Source organism: Schistocerca nitens, chromosome 11 (genome assembly GCF_023898315.1).
Source record: "Schistocerca nitens isolate TAMUIC-IGC-003100 chromosome 11, iqSchNite1.1, whole genome shotgun sequence".
Lineage (NCBI taxonomy): Eukaryota > Metazoa > Arthropoda > Insecta > Orthoptera > Acrididae > Schistocerca > Schistocerca nitens.
In genome coordinates this window covers 50,860,200-50,882,121 of record NC_064624.1, presented here as the reverse complement: position 1 = coordinate 50,882,121, position 21,922 = coordinate 50,860,200, and the positions used below count along the sequence as shown (strand labels likewise).

The following is a 21,922-nucleotide window of genomic DNA, read 5'->3' as shown; positions in this document are numbered from 1 at the left end:
CAGACTACGTTTAGAATGCACCGCGAGGTACAAGTTTAAAACAACAACTAAAAGGGAAAACACGATAAAAGACAGACTGACAGGCATAGGATTAAAAAAAAGAGAACAGCATAATCAAATGTCCTTTGAGAGGGTTGTCAAATTGATAAAATGAAGAACGCGAGCAGCTGCTCGTGGGTCATCCGCTAAAATGGCTTCTACAGTACATGTCAGGCCAAGATCAAGACGCAGGGTGTTAAAATCCGGGCAGGACGTTAAAATGTGGCGGACCGTCAGCAATTGCCCACATGGGCAGAACGGCGCCGGCGCAGCCGTCAGCAGATGGCGATGGCTGAACCGGCAGTGTCCAATTCGTAACCGGGCCAAAACTACCTCCTCCCGCCGAGAAGGGCGTGAGGAAGACGTCCAAGCCACGGGAAGAGGTTTCAAGGCCCGAAGCTTGTTGTCTGTAAGTGCAGCCCAATCGGCATGCCACAGCGATAAAATGCGCCGACAAATTACCCTGCTACAATCTGACGAAGGGACACAACAAGAAGCTGTCAGAGGCTGGAGGACTGCAGCCTTGGCCGCGGCATCTGCAACTTCGTTCCCAGGGATACCGACATGGCCAGGAACCCACATAAAGCTAACCGGAGAACCGACGTCCACCAGCTGCTGCAGAGAGCGTTGGATCCGGTGCACGAAAGGGTGAATCGGGTACGGATCACTGAGGCTCTGGATAGCACTCAGGGAATCGGAGCAGATGACATATGCAGAATGTCGGTGGCGGCAGATGTAAAGAACAGCCTGGTAGAGGGCAAAGAGCTCAGCTGTGAAGACCGAACAATGGCCATGGAGCCGGTATTTGAAACTTTGTGCCCCGACAATTAAAGAACACCCGACCCCGTCATTGGTCTTTGAGCCATCTGTATAAATGAAGGTCATATTAATGAACTTCGAACGAAGTTTGACAAAACGGGAGTGGTAGACTAAACCGGGGGTAACCTCCTTCGGGAGCGAGCAGAGGTCAAGGTGGACGCGAACCTGAGCCTGGAGCCAAGGTGGCGTGTGGCTCTCGCCCACTCGAAAGGTTGCAGGGAGTGAAAAATTAAGGTGTTGAAGGAGGCGACGAAAGCGAACTCCAGGGGGTAGCAGGGCAGAGACATACAACCCGTATTGACTGTCGAGAGAGTCATCAAAAAAGGAACGATAAGACGGGTGGTCGGGCATTGCCAGTAGCCGACAGGCATACCGACAAAGCAGTATATCGCGCCGGTAGGTGAGTGGCAACTCACCACCTTCAGCATGAAGACTCTCGACGGGACTAGTATAAAACGCTCCGATCGCAAGTCTTAAACCCCGATGTTGTACGGAGTTGAGGCGGCATAAGATGGATGGCCGTGCAGAGGAGTATACGAAGCTCCCATAATCCAGGTTGGAGCGGACGATCAACCGATATAGGCGAAGTAGGACGGTTCGATCCGCTCCCCACGACATACCGCTGAGAACACGGAGGACATTTAGAGAACGGGTACAACGGGCAGCCAAATATGACACATGTGGAGACCAACTAAGTTTCCTGTCAAATGTAAGACCTAAAAATTTTGTTGTATCCACGAATGGGAGAACAACGGGACCGAGTCGTAAGGACGGTGGGAGAAACTCTTTGTAGCGCCAGAAGTTAATATAGACCGTCTTCTTGGCAGAAAAACGGAAGCCATTGGCGACACTCCACGAGTAAAGACGGTCAAGAGAACACTGAAGACAGCGCTCCAGGAAACATGTACGCTGCGCGCTGCAATAGATGGTAAAATCGTCCACGAAAAGGGAGCCTGATACATCAGCTGGGAGGCAATCCATTATTGGATTGATCGCTATGGCGAAGAGAGCGACGCTCAAAACTGAGCCCTGTGGCACCCCATTCTCCTGGCGAAAGGTGTCTGACAGGACAGAACCCACACGTACCCCGAACTGTCGATCCATTAAAAGGAACTAATAAAAAGAGGGAGGCGACCGCGAAGGCCCCATGTATGCATGGTGCGGAGAATGCCCGCCCTCCAACAGGTGTCGTAAGCCTTCTCCAAATCAAAGAACACAGCCGCGGTCGGGCGCTTCCGCAAGAAGTTATTCATAATGAAGGTCGACAAGGTAACCAGATGGTCAACAGCAGAGCGGCGCCTACGAAATCCACATTGTACATTGGTAAGTAGGCGTCGAGACTCGAGCAGCCAAACCAATCGAGAGTTAACCATTCGCTCCATCACTTTACAGACACAGCTCGTAAGCGAGATGGGTCGATAACTGGAAGGCAAGTGCTTGTCCTTCCCCGGCTTAGGAATCGGGACAACAATAGACTCGCGCCAGCATGCGGGAACATGTCCCTCAATCCAGATGCGATTGTAAGTACGAAGAAGAAAACCTTTACCTGCAGGAGAAAGGTTCTTCAGCATCTGAATATGAATAGAATCAGGCCCTGGAGCGGAGGATCGTGATCGGCCAAGTGCGTTTTCGAGTTCCCGCATGGTGAATGGGGCATTATAACTTTCACGATTCGAGGAGCGGAAGTTAGGTGGCCAAGCCTCCTCTGCCTGTTCGCGGGGGAGGAAGGCAGGGTGGTAATGAGCGGAGCTCGAAACCTCTGCGAAAAAGCGGCCGAAGGCATTGGAGACAGCCTCAGGGGCCACAAGGACGTCATTCGCGACCGTCAAGCCAGAAACTGGTGAGTGGACCTTAGTGCCAGATAGCCGGCGCACGCTACCCCAGACAACAGAAGAAGGAGTAAAACTGTTGAAGGTGCTTGTGAAAGCAGCCCAGCTGGCTTTCTTGCTTTCTTTAATAATACGATGACACTGTGCACGTAATCGTTTATAATTGATACAATTCGCCACTGTAGGGTGGCGTTTAAAGGTGCGTAAAGCACGACGACGAGCACGTAAAGCGTCTCTACATGCTGCGGTCCACCAGGGGACCTGTACGCGACGTGGAGAAGAAGTAGGGTGAGGGATGGAATATTCAGCAGCAGTGAGAATGACTTCCGTGAGGTGTGCGACCTGACTATCGCAGCTTGTGAATGTTTGATCCTGAAAGGTCGCCCTGGAAGAGAAGAGCCCCCAGTCTGCTTTGGAGATGTTCCAACTAGATGAGCACGGAGAGGGGTATGCTGCAGGAGATGGATAACACACGGGAAGTGGTCGCTCGAATATGTATCAGAAAGTGCATACCACTCGAACCGGCGTGCAAGTTGGGGAGTACATATAGAGAGGTCTAAATGGGAATAGGAGTGAGATGTGTCCGAAAGAAAAGTAGGGGCGCCAGTATTGAGGCAGACAAGATTGAGCTGGTTGAAAAGGTCTGCTAACAGGGAGCCCCTCGGGCAGGATGCTGGAGAGCCCCAAAGGGGATGGTGGGCATTGAAGTCTCCAGTTAACAAAAATGGTGCAGGTAGCTGAGCAATAAGTTGCATCATGTCTGCCCTGGTAATGGAAGACGACGATGGAGTGTAAACGGTACAAATGGAAAATGTAGAAGTGGGGAGAGTAATGCGGATGGCAACTGCCTGCAGGCCGGTGTGCAACGTGATGGGATCGTAGTAAATATCATCCCGGACCAGCAACATAACCCCTCCATGAGCTAGGATACCTACCACAGGGGGTAGGTCAAAACGCACAGAGGTGTAGTGTGCCAAGGCAGTTTGATCGCATGGGCGTAGCTTCGTTTCCTGGAGGGCTACGACGAGCGGACGGTGCAAGCGGAGCAGCAACTTCAAGTCCTCTCGGTTGGAGCGAATGCTGCGAATATTCCAGTGAATAAGTGCCATCGTAAGAAAAGAAAAAGGAAGATGAAAGAAGGGGTCACCTCGAAGGCCGCTGAGGGCCTGGCTTCGAGCGAGCACTGCCGCCGCTATCAGTAGGCGGACAGTCATCGTCCATTGGGTCTATAGGTTCATCGACCATCTTGGGAAGATGGCCGGGAGGGGGAGCTTCCTCCGCCAGTGAACGGCCAGATGTTCGGCTACCAGCGGTGCGGCCAGGCGAAACGAATGACGGCCTGTGGCGGCAACCGCTGGGTGGCGCAGGAGAAGAAATGCGCCGTGGCGGAGAAGGAGAACTGTGCTTCCTATGAGCCTTCTTGGAAGGTCGTTTGGTGGAAGTACCGGTCGAAGGCTGGGAGGTCGAGGTACGTAGGAAGTCTGCACGGGAAGGTTCCTTCTTGAAGGCCCGTGCATCTGACTTCTGGGTCTTCGTCTTAGCAGAAGCTGATGAAGGGGCTGGTGTCTGTGGGGTGATGGGAGGAAGAGGAGACGTCGACCGCGCAATCTTAGCACTGGCCGAACGGACGACCGTGGTGCTGAAGGTCAGATCGCATGTCTGGGTTGCCACCTCCCTGGTAGTCCGAGGAGAGGCGAGGACAGTACTGTATTTCCCCGCTGGGAGCAGCGTGGGCTTCCTACTAGCCAATAACTTGCGAGCAGCCGAGGTGGACAATTTCTCTTTGACCCAAATTTCTTGAATACAGCGTTCTTCCTTATAGACAGGACAGTCGCGGGAGGATGTGGCATGGTCACCCTGACAGTTCACACAACGAGGAGACGGAGGTGGACAGTCACCCGCATGGGCATCCCTGCCACAAGTGACACATTTAGCCGCATTGGAACAAGACTGTCGAGTGTGATTGAAACGCTGACACTGGTAGCAGCGGGTAGGTGTCGGGACATAGGGGCGAACAGAAATAACCTCGTAGCCCGCCTTGATGCGCGATGGCAGCTTAACACTATCAAAGGTCAAGAAAAGTGTCCGGGTCAGTACAAGGTCATTGTTGACCTTTTACATGACCCTATGGACAGCCGTCACGCCCTGCTCAGCGAGGAAAGATTGAATCTCCTCGTCAGTCAAGCCGTCGAGGGATCTAGTATAGACCACACCACGAGACGAATTCAAAGTTCGGTGAGCCTCCACCCGGACAGGGAACGTGTACAGGAGTGTGGCCCGAAGCAGTTTTTGTGCCTGAAAGGCGCTCTCAGTTTCGAGTAATAAGGTACCGTTACGCAACCTGGTACAAGATTTGACAGATCTGGCTATGGCATCTACGCCCTTCTGGATAACGAAAGGGTTGACAGAGGAAAAATCCTTTCCGTCCTCAGATCGAGAAACGACGAGGAACTGTGGGGCAGGCGGTAGTACTTTTGTCACTGGTAGCTGGTCAAGTTTCCGTTTTTGGGCAGAAGTCGAGAGAGATGGAGTGAAATCCATTGCGGAGGAATCCCCCATGATTGCCAGCGTCTCCGATGGCGCGCTCCTTCCTTGTGGGGACCCTCTCATTGGGCACTCCCGCCTTAGGTGAATGTTTACACCTCAGGTCACACCTCCCGAGAAACAGACGGAGGGACCAATCGGCATGGTCACAAGGTATCAGCTCAGGCAATCACCCCTCCCCGGGCCTGGCCTTTACCAGGGGGTACGCGCGTGCCTTACATGTCTACCCAGGGCGGGGAATTACACGTTACCCCGTCACCGGCTACGCGTGCGAACGCGTGGGTCGGCCTTCAGGCGCGCACAGGGAGGAAGGAAGAAGAGGAAAAGGAAGAGAGAGAGGACAGACTGTCTGAAACGCCGAGGCGGAGACCAGAGAAGGCAAGGAGAAGAAGGCAATGAGAAGGCAAGGAGAAGGCAAGGAGATTTTGCAGGGGAAAGAGGAAGGAAGACAGGGAGGTGGAGAAGAGCAAAGAAAGGAACCAACCAAAGGAAGGAAGAAACGAGAAGTGAAAAAGCAAAATGACCGCAAATAGAGGTCGTGGAACCGTCCGTCCCCGGACGCAGGCGCTAACTACCCCCTCGAGGGGGAGGGACTCCTTTTAGTCGCCTCTTACGACAGGCAGGAATACCTCGGGCCTATTCTAATCCCCGGACCCGCAGGGGGGGGGGTGTTCTGGACTGCTATGCATGCACATTCACTTACTATGTCACTTACACATTTTCTGTGGTATACCTTAATGTATCTGATTTTAGTTATTTTTCTTAAATAAATATGTTTTAATGAACAATGGTGACTCGTGGACCCCAGTCTCTCCAGTCCTCCTCCCACTTAATTTCCCTTTTCCTGCTGGATGTTTAGTTGGTAACAGAAGATTGTTATTTTCCTGGAAGGAAAGGGGGGAGGAGGCAAGGCATTCTCATACTCCAGAATGAGATTATCACTCTGCAGTGGAGTGTGCGCTGATATGAAACTTCCTGGCAGATTAAAACTGTGTGCCCGACCGAGACTCGAACTCGGGACCTTTGCCTTTCGCGGGCAAGTGCTCTACCATCTGAGTTACCGAAGCATGACTCTCGCCCGGTCTCACAGCTTTACTTCTGCCAGTATCTCGTCTCCTACCTTCCAAACTTTACAGAAGCTCTCCTGCGAACCTTGCAGAACTAGCACTCCTGAAAGAAAGGATATTGTGGAGACGAGATACTGGCATAAGTAAAGCTGTGAGACCGGGCGTGAGTCGTGCTTCGGTAGCTCAGATGGTAGAGCACTTGCCCGCAAAAGGCAAAGGTCCCGAGTTCGAGTCTCAGTCGGGCACACAGTTTTAATCTGCCAGGAAGTTTCATATCCTCATACTGTCATTCACAATGAGGTGTGTGTTCATAGGTATCCACTGCTAAACATGGGGTCCAATGACTGTCCCAATTTGTCCTTATTGAAGAAGCAAGAGTTTATCTACAAATTAAAAGTGTGTCAGCTGCCATGTAAGGGCAGTGTTGCCCAACTTGTGGCTCATCTGCATGCCGGTGTAGACTACCCCTTGGTGATTAGTACGAACTGCACCACGGAGGTAGGTGTTGCACATCCTGACTGAGCTCTGGCCATGACAACCTTGTGTCAGGAGGTAGAGTGTTTAGAAAGTAGTCAGCCGCACCATAAGCAAATACACGCAACTCAGACAGAATTGATTCATTGAGCTAATCACTTGTGGGGTATTTCACAATGTAATCTATTCTGAGCAGGTTAGATTAGCTCTGCAATTACAGGGGCAGGTGATGACTTGCAAAGTGGTGTCAGCCACCTTGATTTAGAGAAATTAGGCACAATAGGTAGTGAGCAAGATTCTCCCACCAACAGATAACTGCTGGAAGCAGTAGCAATACTACAAACACCTTCAAGGACCAGAGGGGAATTCATTTGGAAAATTACCTTACCAAATAATGTTACTGCTTCAAACTATAATAGAACTTTAAAATTAGAATTTAAGACAGGTGAAATTCATTCTGTGGATCATGGTCTAATTTATGTTTCATGCTGATGCTTTTGCTGTCTCCAATAATGTTGTTCATTCGTTGTACCCCATGTGTTAAGCCGTGTTTTCAGTCGAATTTTACACAAAAGTGCAGGATCGAGGAATCCTGGAAATCAATTATTGGGTTGAAATTATCTCATATTAAGAGGCTGCTCAAGCATAAACATGTTGGTAAGTGCAGTTTCCTAATGAACCTTTTCCTATGTACGTAGATGAATATGTATGGCCATTCCAGCCTTGGAATGGCAAGTCACAGAGATACGAATACTCAATAATATATTAGAGAAAATGCAGCCACATGGCTTACGTTCGATCATAAATGCACATCTTTTACTGGATTAGAGGCTTTGGTGTCCGCTACAGATGCCAGAGTTTCGCGCACCAGTAGTTATGGGGGTTTCAGCATCATTATCAAGATGAAGATCGAGATTCCAGGCAATTTAAAAGGGGACCACCCAGAAGGATGTGTTGCCAGTGTAACAAAGAGGGGCATCTTGTATGGCAATTTCCAGTTCCATGGAAGGAGAGTCAAACAGCTGATGTCACAAGGAATAGAAGAGGCATGGTAGTGTTCTACTACTGGAGTGCTGTGTGTGTATCAAGTCTGAGGTATGGAAACCACTGCCTTACCTTTGGGAACAACTTAACTAGGAACCAGTGTGCACCCTCCTCAGCTATAGTAGTTCAGTTTGTCGTCTAGATTATCTGGAGTTCTGCCATACCTGTGAATTACCTTGTTTGCATCCATTCTCCAAATGTCGAGCTCTCACTGGGCAGATGTTGCCTCTGGTTGTCAAAACTGAGTATTGGAAAATTTTGTTGGCCTGTGAAGTAGAAAGTAATTAAAAATCTTTCAGTGAATTTAATTTTGGGGTGTGTTTTTGTAAGTGGCAGTGGGTTGGCATTAGATTGTCAAGGCAGGGTTGTTTATTTGAAATTTAATCCAGCTGAAAAAATCATGTTGTGCTCCTGTCAGGTTGCCACCGGAATTCATAGTGTTACCGCAACGTTCGCCATTTGGGCTCAGTCACCTTGGTCTAGTAGAGGTGAAGCAGGTACTGGAAGTTCTTGATTGTTTAGTGCAGATGTTAACTAACAGACTGGACATCACCAATAAAATCCAGTACAAGATTCGCCTTACAAATGACATTCCAGAGAGGTACAATCTTTACAACTTTCTCTATCAAAGATGAAATGTATATGTGCTTTGATTAATAATACATTGTTCGATGGGGTCATCGAGCCCTCAACCTCAGCCTATGCTTCTCCCATATTCTCACCTATGGGCAGCAGAGCAGTGTTTCATCCAGTTGTGGATTATCGTGCAGTTAATGAGAAGGTAGTTTTGGAATCTGTCACTTCCAAATCTACCTAATTTTTTTTCTTCATTGAGTGGGGCTCAGTATTTTACTGTCCCGGATCTCAATCACGCATATTATTAGATCATGCTAACAGAGGATTCCAAGCATAGTACTGCCTTCTGTACAGACTGGAACCTCTACGATTTTAACAGGGTGGCCTTTGGTTTGTCAGTGGCAGCTGCCATTCTGTCTTGCCTTCTAGATTGTGTTTTGGGTGATTTCAAGTGTGTCTATAATTACCTATATGGCATTGTTATTTGTAGTGCTAGTCTGTCTGGACAGCTGCAACTTTTTGCAGACCTGGTTGACCAGAGGGAGGTGGGACTTGATGTGAAACCATCGAAAATCACACTGGTACATAGGTTTCATTCTTGGGACATCTTAGTTCCACTGACTGCATTAGAATTGACCAGGAGTATACTGGTGACTTGTGAATATTTCCAGTTCCTAGAAATAAGAAAGGTGTGGCACCGTTCATAGACACGGCAAATGCCGTAACGATTCAAGAAATTTCAAATGGGATGAAAGTCATCAGGAATCTTTTGAAGGCATTAAGGTGGCACTTACTAACCAACTAGTATTAGCCATACTCAATTTTGAGCTCCTGTTGTTCTTGCAGATGGACACCTGTAATTCTTCTGGAACAGAAAGTGGCAGCTGGCCTCCTGCAGGAACAGAATGAGATGGGTCTGTGGCAGGCTGATTCTCTATAGCCTACGCACCTTAAAACTTTCACCTGTGGAGATGAAATATTTTATGTATGAATAGGAAGCCTTGGCAGTTCTGTTTTCCCTTGACAAATTCAGATTTTATTTTGAACACCGAGACTTTTGTTTAGAGACTGACACTCAGCCTCTTAGTTAGGTTTTGGCTCATTACTTCCATAACACCCTCTTAGGCAGTCATTTGGGCATTTATACAACTGTTAAGATCAGACAACTCATCGCCTGGTCCTCCCTGTATAACAAAGGCTGGAGGTTGGTGGGGATCAAGATCGTTCAACATGTCACCTGGTTTCCCCTGTATAAGGACTTCCAGAGTTTGGTGGAGGGGAGTGTGAGCTGTAAGGGAGCTGAGCCCAACCTGAATTCTCCCATGGGGCTTTTCGAGTCTACACATGAGAAACACCTGATGCATAAATTTTTTATTGATTATATAGGACCACTTCCACATGTGTGGGTGTTAGGCACCTATTAGTTATTATGAACAACTTCTCTTTTTTCTCATTCTGAGCAGAAGGGTGACTATTCTGGTAATTATCCAGCATTTCTTATGAATTTTTTCTCTTTATGGGCCACCCAGGGTGCTTGTTATCAATAATGCTGCTGCTTTTGCTTCCCAGCTATTCATGAGGTTCTCCTTTGTCAATGTAATTAAGAATGTGATCACAAATCCTTATTACCTGCATACTTTGCTGACCAGGTGAACTGCAAGTTTAAGGCTGTGCTTATCTTTCGCAACAAGGCTCATATGAAGTGGGACATGTCAGTACCATGGGTCAATTTTGTCTTTAACACTGCACAACCCAAGTCCCTGGAGGCTCCTCCAGTATTCCTTATGCTAGCACATCCAGTCAATTCTCCTCTTGTCAACCTGTGGTCAATCAATGATTTGCTTCCAGACCAAGTCACCCTAGCATTAACACAGCACAACCGGAGCCAGGCTAGGCATAATACTAAAATTTCACATCACAGGCTAGCCATCTGCAACAATCATGGACTAAATGGTTCAGTGCAAAGGTTGGGGACAGTGTTAGTCCAAAATCCTAATATTGCTCAAAAAGGGGAGTTAAGGTTCGCTAGCAAGCTGGCTCCTCAGTTCTCTGTACCCTATGAGATTGCCAGGGTGGTGAGCCAGGCAAACCACCTGGTTCTGAATTTCTGCACAAGTAAAGACTCACGTGTGCTTATTACCCAGGTGAAGGAGAGTCACATGTAAAGGGCTTTTTAATGGCGGGGCAAGGGGAATTTGGTTTGGCGGGGGATGTTAAGATATGGTGGGGTCCGTCTCTGAATTCCAGCCCCATGTGCCAGGCAGATGTCACATCTCACAGCTCGGAGCTCATGGCACCAGTGGTGTTGTGGAGCCACACTGGATGTCAAGGAAAAGCAGTGCATTTCACAGGCAGTCGGTGTCTTGAAGCTGGACTGGAAGGTGAGCCATGCAGGGCTCATGGGCGGCATGTGCTGTTTGGCCGAATTTTATGTGCCACTATCATTATCACCATCACTACACTAAAACAATCTTCTTTCAATTATGGTAAGTGCCATAGTCTGATCAGCCCCAACATTATGATCACCACTCTAAAAGTTGGTATGTCCACCTTTGGCACAGATAACAGCAGGAAGACATTGTGGCATGGAAGCAATTAGGCCTTGGTAGATCATTTGAGGTAGTTGGCACACGTTATGTTAAATCACATCCCAGATGTGTTCGATCAGGTTCAGAGCTGGCAAATTGGGTGGCCATCGTATCAATTGGAACTCACCACTGTGTTCCTCAAACCATTCCACCACACTCATGGCCTTGTGAAATGGTGCATAATTTTGATGAAAAATGCCACTGCCATTGCGAAATATGATCATCATGAAGAGGTGGACCTAACATGAACCATGGATCTTGTCACTGGTTGGGAGGCTTATGTGGCTCAGCAACACAGACAGCTGTAACAAAGGTGAAACTGCAACGGAGGGGTATCTGCTGAGAGGCCAGACAAACATGTGGTTGCTGAAGGAGGGGCAGCCGCCTTTTCAGTAGTTGCAGGGGCAACTTTCAGGATGAATGATTAATTTGGCCTTGTAACATTAACCAGAGTGGTGTTGCAGTGCTGATAGTCCAAACAGGTGAAAGCAAGGGGAAACTACAGCTATAAATTTTCCTGAGGGGATCCAGCTTTACTTTGTGATTAAATGGTGAAGGTGTCCTCTTGGGTAAAATATTCTGGAGGTAAAATAGTCCCCCATTCAAATCTCCAGGTGGTGATAACTCGGGACCAAGTTATTATCAGGAGAAAGAAAACTGGCATTCTACAGATTGGTGCATGGAATGTCAGATCTCTTAATTCGGCAGGTAGGTTAGAAAATTTAAAAAGGGAAATGGATAGGATAAAGCTAGATATAGTGGGAATTAGTGAAGTTCAACGGCATGAGGAACAAGACTTCTCGTCAAATGAATACAGAATTATAAATAAAAATGAAATAGGGGTGATGGAAGTGTAGGTTTAATAATGGATAAAAGAAAAGGAGTGTGGGTAAGCTACTACAAACAGCATAGTGAATGCATTATTGTAGTCAAGATGAACATGAAGCCCATGCCTACCACAGTAGTACAAATTTATATGCCAACTAGATCCATGGATAATGAAACAATAGAAGGAATGTATGATGAGATAAACAAAATTATTTAGATAGTGAAGGGAGACAAAAATTTAATAGTCACGGGGGAGTGGAATTCGATAGTTGGAAAAGAGAAGGAAAAGTAGTAGGTGAATATGGAATGTGGGTAAGGAATGAAAGAGGAAGCCGTCTGATAGAATTTTGCACAGAACATAACTTCATCATACACTATGTGCTCAAAAGTATCCACACACCCCAAAAACATTAGTTTCTCATATAGATGCATTGTGCTGCCACCTACTGCAAGGTACTCCACATCAGCGACCTATGTAGTCATGAAAGAGCAGAATGGGGTGCTCCGCGTAACTCATGGACTTCGAATGTGGTCATGTGATAGGGTGTCACTTGTGTAATACATCTGTATGTGAGATTTACACACTCCTAAACATCCCTTGGTCCACTGTTTCCAATGTGATAGTGACGTTGAAACATGGAGGGACATGTACAGCACAAAAGCGAATAGGGCGATCTTGTCTGTCGACTGACCGATACTGCCGACACTTAAAGAGGGTCGTAATGTGTAATAGGCAGACATATATCCAGACTAACGGACAGGAATTGCACACTGCATCAGGATCAACTGCAAGTACTATGACAGTTAGGCAAGTCGTGAGAAAACTTGGATTTCATGGTCAAGCAGCTACTCAATTTGTTAGAGGAGCTTGAAATTTATAAAGCAAAAAACAGAGAACCAACTAAACTGCTTAACTGGCAAAATGATTGTGCCCAGTGCCTACTTTGCTTTACTTGACAATGTTTTACTCTAACCACTGCACGCCTCTGTTATACGAGGGTCAGTCAAAAAGTAATGCCTCCTATTTTTTTTTCTACGTTTAATTGTCAGTAAATTTAAATGCAATTACATAGGTTGAAAACCACAACATTGAGGATCATTTTGTCATTTTTCAATGTAATCTCCGCCCATCTCTACAGTTTTGGTCCATCTTTGAACAAGGGCATGTATCCCAGCACGGTAAAAATCACAGCTCTGCTTCCTAAGCCATTGACGCACGGATGTTTTGACGGCCTCCTCATCTTCAAAATGAATCCCACGATGAGCTTCTTTTAGTGGCCCGAACAGATGGAAGTCTGATGGTGCCAGGTCAGGGCTGTATGGGGGATGAGGCAAAACTTCCCATCCAATTTTGACAATCTCGTCAGAGGTGTGACGACTGGTGTGTGGTCTTGCATTGTCATGCAAAAGAAGAACATCTGCCATTGATTTTGTTGGGCGAACTCGCTGAAGACGTGCTTTAAGTTTTTTGAGGGTTGTGACGTATTGAACAGAATTTATTGTGCATCCCTGCTCCAAAAAATCAACCAGAATCACACCCTCTGTATCCCAGAAAACTGTTGCCATAACTTTCCCTGCCGATCGCACAGTTTTGAATTTTTTCTTCCTCGGCGAGCTTGTGTGACGCCACTCCATTGACTGCCTCTTTGATTCGGGTTCAAAAAAATGCACCCATGTTTCGTCCCCGGTCACAATTTTTTTCAGAAACTCATCTCCCTCCAAACGGAAGCGCTGCAAGTGTTGGGAGGCTTTTGTTTTCCTTGCCTCTTTATTCTGATCGGTTAACATTCTTGGAACCCACGGTGCACAAACTTTTGAGTACCCCAATTGTTTAATAATCGTGATCACACTGCCTTTACTAAGAGAAATAATGCGACACACTTCATCTGCAGTCACCCGACGGTCACCACGAATGATGTCATCAACTTGCTGAATGTTGTGTGGAGTCACTGCACTCACCGGCCTGCCGCTCCGCTTTTCGTCAGTCAACGGTGTTTGCCCTTCAGCTTCCTTACAACGACGAACCCATCGTCTAACAGTGCTGACATCCACTGTCACAACACCATACACCTTCTTCAGTCTTTCATGAATGCGTATGGGCGTTTCACCTTCTGCATTCAAGAATTCAATCACACAACGCTGTCTCAAACGAACATCGATGTCGGCCATCTTACAAACTTCTGCTGTGCTGCCACCTGTTGACACAGAAAGTTACTACTGCAGTGGATTGCAGAAGAAGGTTTGAGGAATGGCGCCAAATTCAAATTTTTCACTTAACTTAATTTCTTTAAGTAGAAAAAAAATGGGAGGCATTACTTTTTGACCGACCCTCGTATATGGTGTGTTGATAAGTTCACCTAGTATTGAGTGCATCACATATTTACTTAGTTTTCATATGTTTTACGCATGACTCTAGTATCTTCTTGTTCCTTCACTATTCATTTCATAGCCTGCATTAATCAGATAGTGTGGATCATCCACTGTTACAGAATTTTGTCATTTTCTTGCAACGGAGTGCCGCAGGGTACGAAGGGCCCTCTGCCGGTCACGTTCCTCCAACCACTTCCCACCTGTGCGGAATACTGGCGTTAGCGCTAACAGAGGGCACTGATTATGTGCAGCACTATGTTTTCTTTCATTTGTGGCTCCTTTAGCAATTTGTTTTATGGTTGTTTAATATTACCAGGTGCACTCTCACTGGTGTTCAATATTAACGTCATTATCTAGAATATTGGCACTTGAGCACATGTCAACCACTGTTCCTTAACTCTTCCTCTTTTTAACAATGTTACGTATGTCATTTTTTTACTGCTTTTTATTACTGTAATGCCTTTTATACATTATAAGCTTACTACAGACTTCCCTCTTTATTTCTGCTGTTTCAATTAATTATTGAAAACTAGTGTATGCCGACATTAGCGACATCTGGTGACCGTACAACACAAACACCTTGTGGCTACTGTACAGCAGCTTGTTTTAAACAGTGGCACTACTGACAACATGACTCGTGCATGTGATGTTATTTATATGTATTTGACGATGCTGGTGCTGATTCCACATTTAACATTTGACGATGCCACTATGGCTGCAGTACATTAGGACTTTGTTTTTATGAAACAGGTATGCCTCTTCATATTTAAAATGCAGAAATATGTCAGTAGTACTTTTCATTATGGTCTTTTTATTGTTTTTTAAGCTGTAGACAATCTGCGAGTATTTATGTTTTTCCCATTTTGTGCTGCAGATCTGATGATGGTCATTATAGACCGAAACCGGTAATCTGTTAACAAAACGTTTGTGACCATAGACGTAAATTAAAGGAAACTTAAGCTAACTTGGTTTCGTGTTTTTCATGGAGGGGCTTGCACCGCCTATTGTTTTGTGCGGCACTATCACAGCACAACGCCTACATTGATGTTTTAAGCACCTTCTTGCTCCCCACTGTTGAAGAGCAATTTGGGGGACAGCAATTGCACCTTTCAACACAATCGATCACCTATTCATGATGCACGGCCTGTGGTGGAGTCGTTACATGACAATAACATTCCTGTAATGAAGTGCCCTTCATGGAGTCCTGACCCGAATCCTATACGACATCCTTGGGAAGTTTTGGAATGCCGACGTTGTGCCAGGCCTCACTGACTGACATTGATACCTCTTCTCAGTGCAGCATTCTGTGAAAAATTGGCTGGCATTACCCAAGAAACATTCCAGCACCCGACTGAACATATGCCCACAAACATAGATGCTGTCATCAATGCGAAGGGTGGACGAACATCATATTGAATTCCAGCATTACCGATGGAGGTCACCACGAAATTTTAAGTCATTTTCAGCCTGGGGTCCAGATACTTTTGATCACATAGTGTAGCTAACACTTCGTTAAAGAATCATGACAGAAGGTTGAACACATGGAAGAGGTCTTGAGACACTGGAAGGTTTTAGATTATGCAGTGGTAAGACAGAGATTTAGGAATCAGGTTTTAAACTGTAAGACATTTCCAGGGGCAGATGTGGACTCTGACCGCAATTCATTGGTTGTGAACTGTATATTGAAACTGAAGGAACTGCCAAATGGTAGGAATTTTAGGAGATGGGATCTGGATAAACTAAAAGAATCAGAGGCTGTGCATAGTTTCAGAGGGCATTAGGACACCATTGACAAGAATATGGGAAAGAGATACAGTAGAAGAGGAAAGGGTAGATTTGAGAAATGAAATAGTGAAGGCAGCAGACGATCAAGTAGGTAAAAAGACGAGGGCTAGTAGAAATCCTTGGGTAACAGAAGAGAGATTGAATTTAATTGATGAAAGAAGAAAATATAAAAATGCAGTAAATGAAGCAGCCAAAAAGGAATACGGACATCTCAAAAATGATATCGACATGAAATGCAAAATGGCAAAACAGGGGTGGGTACAGAGCAAATTTAAGGATGTGGAGTCCATATGACTAGGGGCAAAATAGATACTGCCTACAGGAAAATAACTGATGATGGTCGTAGCAGAGAGGATATAGAATGTAAATTGGCAATGCCAAGAAAAGCCTTTCTGTCCAAGAGATAGTTATTAACATGGAGTATAAACGTATGGGTCAGGAAGTCTTTTCTGAAAGTATTTGTATGGAGTGTATCCATGTATGGAATTGAAACATGGATAATAAAGTGTTTAGACAAGAAGAGAAGCTTTCGAAACATGGTGCCATAGAAGAACACTGAAGATCAGATGGGTAGATCATGTAATTAATGAGGAGGTACCGAATAGAATTGGGGAGGAGAGCAATTTGTGGCACAACTTTACTAGAAGAAGGGATCAGTTGCAAGGACATGTAATGAGGTTGCAAAGGATCACCAATTTAGTATTGAAGGTAAGTTCGGAGGGTAAAAATCATAGTGGGAGACCAAGGCATGAATACACTAAACTGATTCAGGAGGATGTGGGTTGCAGCAGTTACTCAGAGATGAAGAAGCTTGCACAGGATAGAGTAGCATGGACAGCTGCATTAAACTAGTCTCAGGACTGAAGATCGCAACGACGACGTAAGAGGTGGATGTGGTTTGCAACCAGTTCACAATACTCCTTTTCTAACATAGTGGCTTGCATGAGCTCCAGTGAACCCATGGGTGCCCACATGGTCTTTTCCTGGAGTATAATGGAGGTCCTGCCAGTACTGGAGTAAAGGAACTGTTCCCTTTGTGGGTGATGGAAATGTACCCTCGCAAAGGCAGGACCATGCAGTGGTTTGCCATTGTGCCAAATCCAGCACCAATAGTTACATGTCTATTTCAGTTGAAGTTGTTGATGTCATGGCATTAACACTGGCACAGTCGTGGGTCATCAGCTAAACAGACTCATCATTATGAGTGTTTTGAGCATTGTGCATTCAGACACACTTGTACTCTGCCAAGCATTAAAGTCTGATGTTAGTTACACCATAATTTGCTGCCTGTCTTGTTTTAACAGTCTTCCCAACCTATGATGTCTACCATCTCTCATGACAGGTGCTTGCCCAACCCCATAATGTCAGGGCATGGTTTAACCTCTATTTCACCTTGTGTTGAAGACAACTGCGACAACACTCCTCAAACAACCAACAAGCTGTGCAGCTTCCAAAATGCTCCTGCCAAGCCTTCCAGCCATCAAAATCTGCTCTCGGTCAGACTAAGATAGATTGTGCGCAGTCCCTATTTTACACTCCGTCAGCATACTCATTAATAATCCATGCACCGTGTGTGTCTGACTAGAAGACAAGGTTAGGTGCTATTGCCTGGATGAGTTTATATTGATAGCAAATCTGTGGTCATAATGTTTTGGCTGATGTGTATATGGATTTACTATTATGACTTCCAAATGGAGGCTGGGCAATGCCAAGGGAACCATTCTGCAACATTCAAGGCAATTGTCAAATGCATCAATTTATTACAAGGGCCTATCAGAAAATAATGCCTCCAAAGTTTTTATTCTGTTCTTTATATCAGTTCAAGTATTACTTGCCATGCATATTACTCTGTTGATGTTTCCGCTTTTCTGACAATATGCAGGACCCTCCTGCTGGAGAGTTTTGAATTACAGTGTGTAAGATGGGTGTGTTATTTAACCATGTCGACATGTGAGAAAACCCTCAGAAAACAGAGCACTGATTCAAATAGTTCACACACACATGGGGCACCCTTTCCTTCAGCATGACAACGCCGGACCATACACAACCTGCAAGTGACACCCTTGATTCATTATTATTGATCATCCACCATAGTGTCCTTGCTTGATTCAATGAATTTTCAACTGTTTCCAAAACCTAAAGAACACCTTCAAGGATAATAGTGACGAATTGGTGTGAGCAGAGGTGAGGCTGTGGAGCTACCAAGAAAATCAAACATTCTACAGTAATGACACCAACAACCTGGTGTCTCATTGAGAGAAAGGGTTCAGTGCCAGGGTGACTATGTTTGAAATAAATATACAAACACGAAGAATAAATATGTTAAATGTTAAGTTTGTTTTAATTAAAATGCTTCAATAATTTTCAAATAAAAATTTTGAGCCATTACTTTCCAGCATGTCCTCATGCCCAAACTATACACAATCAAAAATTAAGTTTTAATTAATTTGGCAAAGGTGGCTTTCCATTGATATAATGTCTACATGCATCTGTTAAGGTCATATGGAAGTTCAGTCCATCAACTAACTCAGCACACATTGTAAGAGAAGACTTATTGTGGGTAAAGGTTACAGTCTAGGCACCATTAGGATTTTTTAATAAACATTAGGCTGTGCTACTGGTCAATTTCCTACATCCTTTATTTGACTTTCACATTTCTAGGCTTTGTCAGCTCGCACCCAAACTGCCACCTTTCAACCTAGGCTAGGCCGTGAGCTGCACTATGGGTCAGTCACCACAACCAATATTTCAAGGGGGGCTAGAGCCCCATTTTAACCTTGTAGCCTTTGAATAGTTCTGTGGTTCAGGTCCAAGGTGAATGATTCTTCAAATTGCTTTTCATTCACATGCTGTGTGTTGTGCATACACATCATTCTATATGTCGAACAATCATTATGTGGGGGGTAAAAGCCAAAGCCTGAACTATGTTGGGTCTAACCACTCTTACTGTATTTAATAAAATTTAGTAAATTTACTTTCCTATCATTTCCTCAAAGTGATACTTCTCATCAAATGAATTGCCTCACATAGTTTGTACGAACTATAGTAAAACACTCACATATATTCAAATGCAAATGCTGCATTAATGCTATCACAGTACTTCTGCAGTTGCACCCAAGATGGATGTTGAAACAGACTTGTTCAGCACAGATAGTTGACAAGTAGTTTGTGTGATTGTGTCAGGACCCTCAGTTCTGGTTGGAAGAATAAAAATATTAGTGGGACCAAGTGAATTTGTTTGCCTGCTGATAGCCAAATACCCTACGAACAGTTGTACTACATCAGATTTTAAGTGACACGTATATGTAAGATTATTGACAGCAGTAACTGCAACATTCTGCCAGTTTCACAAACAATGTGTGTAACAATGTGCAGCAAACGCAGAAAGTGATTATGAACAAACCTATCAATATTTAATATGTAACCCCACGGCTTCATCAAAACTGTTGCCAACATACAAATTCATTCTGCACCTACCGGCTGTGTACCAATTTATGCTTCCAGGTGATATTTGTCTGAAATTTAACTTTAGTGCTGACAGTTCTACTTACACTTTGTTCACATATTCAAAGTTAGTCATATTCAATGTTAATAGTACTACAAAACATACTTCTCAGGTTGGTGACCATGCAAATGTCACTTTAAAGTTATTTACAATTAGGCCTAACTTATTGTACATCATCAATAAATAAATGACAATTCTCACTCCACACCACAATACACTGCAATAATGCATTAACTGCAGCCATACCATCTATAGATGTAATGGCACTTAACATTCACTATAGTCAGTTATTCTTAAGCTGCACATTAAGGTTGTCATTTAAAAGAAGTGTATCAGAGCAGAATATGCCCACTTTATGGCAACCACCTTATCAGTGTAACTGGATTGTGCATTAAGGTTTTCCATGTTTACTGAACATTAAATTGAAACTCTTGCTCAATTCTATCTGAGGTTTAATACACGGCTTATTTCAAAATGTGTAACATGTCATATTTACGACTGAATGTTCATCAGTTTTTTAGTATACACAATTACTCATGTTTCCAGCAATATGACATGAATTGTATGTATTCACACACTATACACATAAATTAATGAAACACAGTTAAGAAATACGAGTAAGCTACTCACCATCGAGCGTAACTCAGTTTTTACTTCATCTGTTTCCTCTTTTTTTATCCACATTGTTGGGTCCTGGTCCATGGCTTAAATTCTACAGTCTGAAAAAGAAAAGCAATCAGATAAGAATAGTTGTACTATGTTTCCATTTTTACCATGAGGTATTGCTCAAAGGCAGTATTTTCACTCATCTACTGGGTGCAGTAGATGAGCGATTACACAAGAAACAGATTCAAAGTGGCTGAGGAAAAGTGTGTTCAGTGATATAAGCTCATTTACATTTTTCATGTCATGAAGAGTGAGAGCAACCATAAAATAACATGCACTGGAAATGGAGTATTTACAGTCGCTACTGCTTCTTTGTAACACTGGCTTATAGATACTGCCCTATGTGGCAATTTTGGAACGTGTATTTTCTTGTGCATGCACTAACTTCAGTATTACAAACAATCCAAGCAGTCAATAGATCGAAGAGAAAATACTGGATAATAACAAATATTTCATTCTACACTTTGTTCGTTGTGTTAATTTCAGTTCAATAGGGACATGATTAAAATCTGGACACACAGATTGTTTGTTTATCAATGAATATGCATATTCAACATAGGTATTACTGAAATTTTCTCCATCTGTATTCATTCACCGTTGTATAATCAATTTACCATAAGCATCATCATTTTGGAATCTTAACCTGCTTTTAAGGAAAACCATAAAAATGTAACGTAGATTGCACACTGCAACGCGGAAGCTCTCATTCTTGATTACCATTAAGAGTAAACACTGGTGAGTTTTCTTTCTTACGAAACTGGTTTACTGAAACTACTTCCTACTAACTGTAACTATGATGAGTGATCTATTAAGTTCTGATGACATGTAATGCTTTATGTTTGACGAATTACAGTTAATTTGTACCTCTTATTTCGCCAGTTCCTAAATTACAGTATTCTTATACAGAAGTCCATTAAAACCCACACACTACAACAAACTGGTATTTACACATGATTAGACGAATATAACGACACGAATAATCAAAGCACAGTGAAGACTAACAAAATTCAACATAATTACATCATTTCCTTTCATGCGAACAAACCACGAATTAAAAAAATGCTTACGTTAGCACTACAATCTGGCGCCGCTCTATGTCTACATCAGATTACAGCAAATTATCATCACGAACATTATTACACTTAAGTCAACATAACCGCACTAACATAGCGAATGTTTGAACTTCACTGTCCGCCTTTTCCAGTCAGTCACGAAATACATGACGGAAATCACTGCATAGGCAAACTGCTCCTCACAACACGTCATAATCTCAACCGTTTCTTTTATGAAGATACACGTAGCGACTTTACCGGACAGGCCAAAAATAGCAACCACTAATAAATCAGGTATTTGACTGTTATGAACATAACCTGAAAAATTACAACACTCACACACCGTCATCAACTCAGCTGTTATTGTAATATAAATGAAATACCGTATTAATTTACTTCCGGAACAATTTTTTCACTTATTCTTGTTTGCAGTTTATAAACGCTTATAAATTACCACGAGAATGTCACACACAAATTTCCGCAAAATCACGAGGTTGCAGCTGGATACACACTGACACCAGCTAAACCAAAGAACTTACACCAAGGCGAAGCTCTATGCCGTGGGCTATGAGACAAGCAGTATGGTAGAAAGGGAAAGATAAAATGCGAAAATTAAATTCCATATGATATTCTATCCCTTTGGTAAACCCTTATCGCTATTTTAGTACAACAACGAGATAACGTAAAATAGTTGTTATTGAAGGAATGCGTTTGAAAGTTTTTGGAATTTTAAATC

General features: G+C 44.2%; 1 protein-coding gene across 1 annotated transcript in view; it reads right to left on the bottom strand.

The window, feature by feature from the left end:
• The window catches only part of LOC126213122 (uncharacterized), a 78,507-nt gene extending 56,805 nt beyond the window's left edge, over positions 1 to 21,702 (bottom strand). Inside the window, exons 1-3 of the mRNA XM_049940731.1 lie at positions 21,202 to 21,702; positions 20,099 to 20,187; positions 7,992 to 8,082 (exon numbers count right to left, since the gene is read on the bottom strand). Of these exons, the coding sequence (XP_049796688.1) occupies positions 7,992 to 8,082; positions 20,099 to 20,170 (163 nt within the window). The 5' untranslated portion in view covers positions 20,171 to 20,187; positions 21,202 to 21,702. The remainder of the gene's footprint in view (positions 1 to 7,991; positions 8,083 to 20,098; positions 20,188 to 21,201) is intronic.
• Between the last annotated feature and the right edge of the window lie 220 nt (positions 21,703 to 21,922).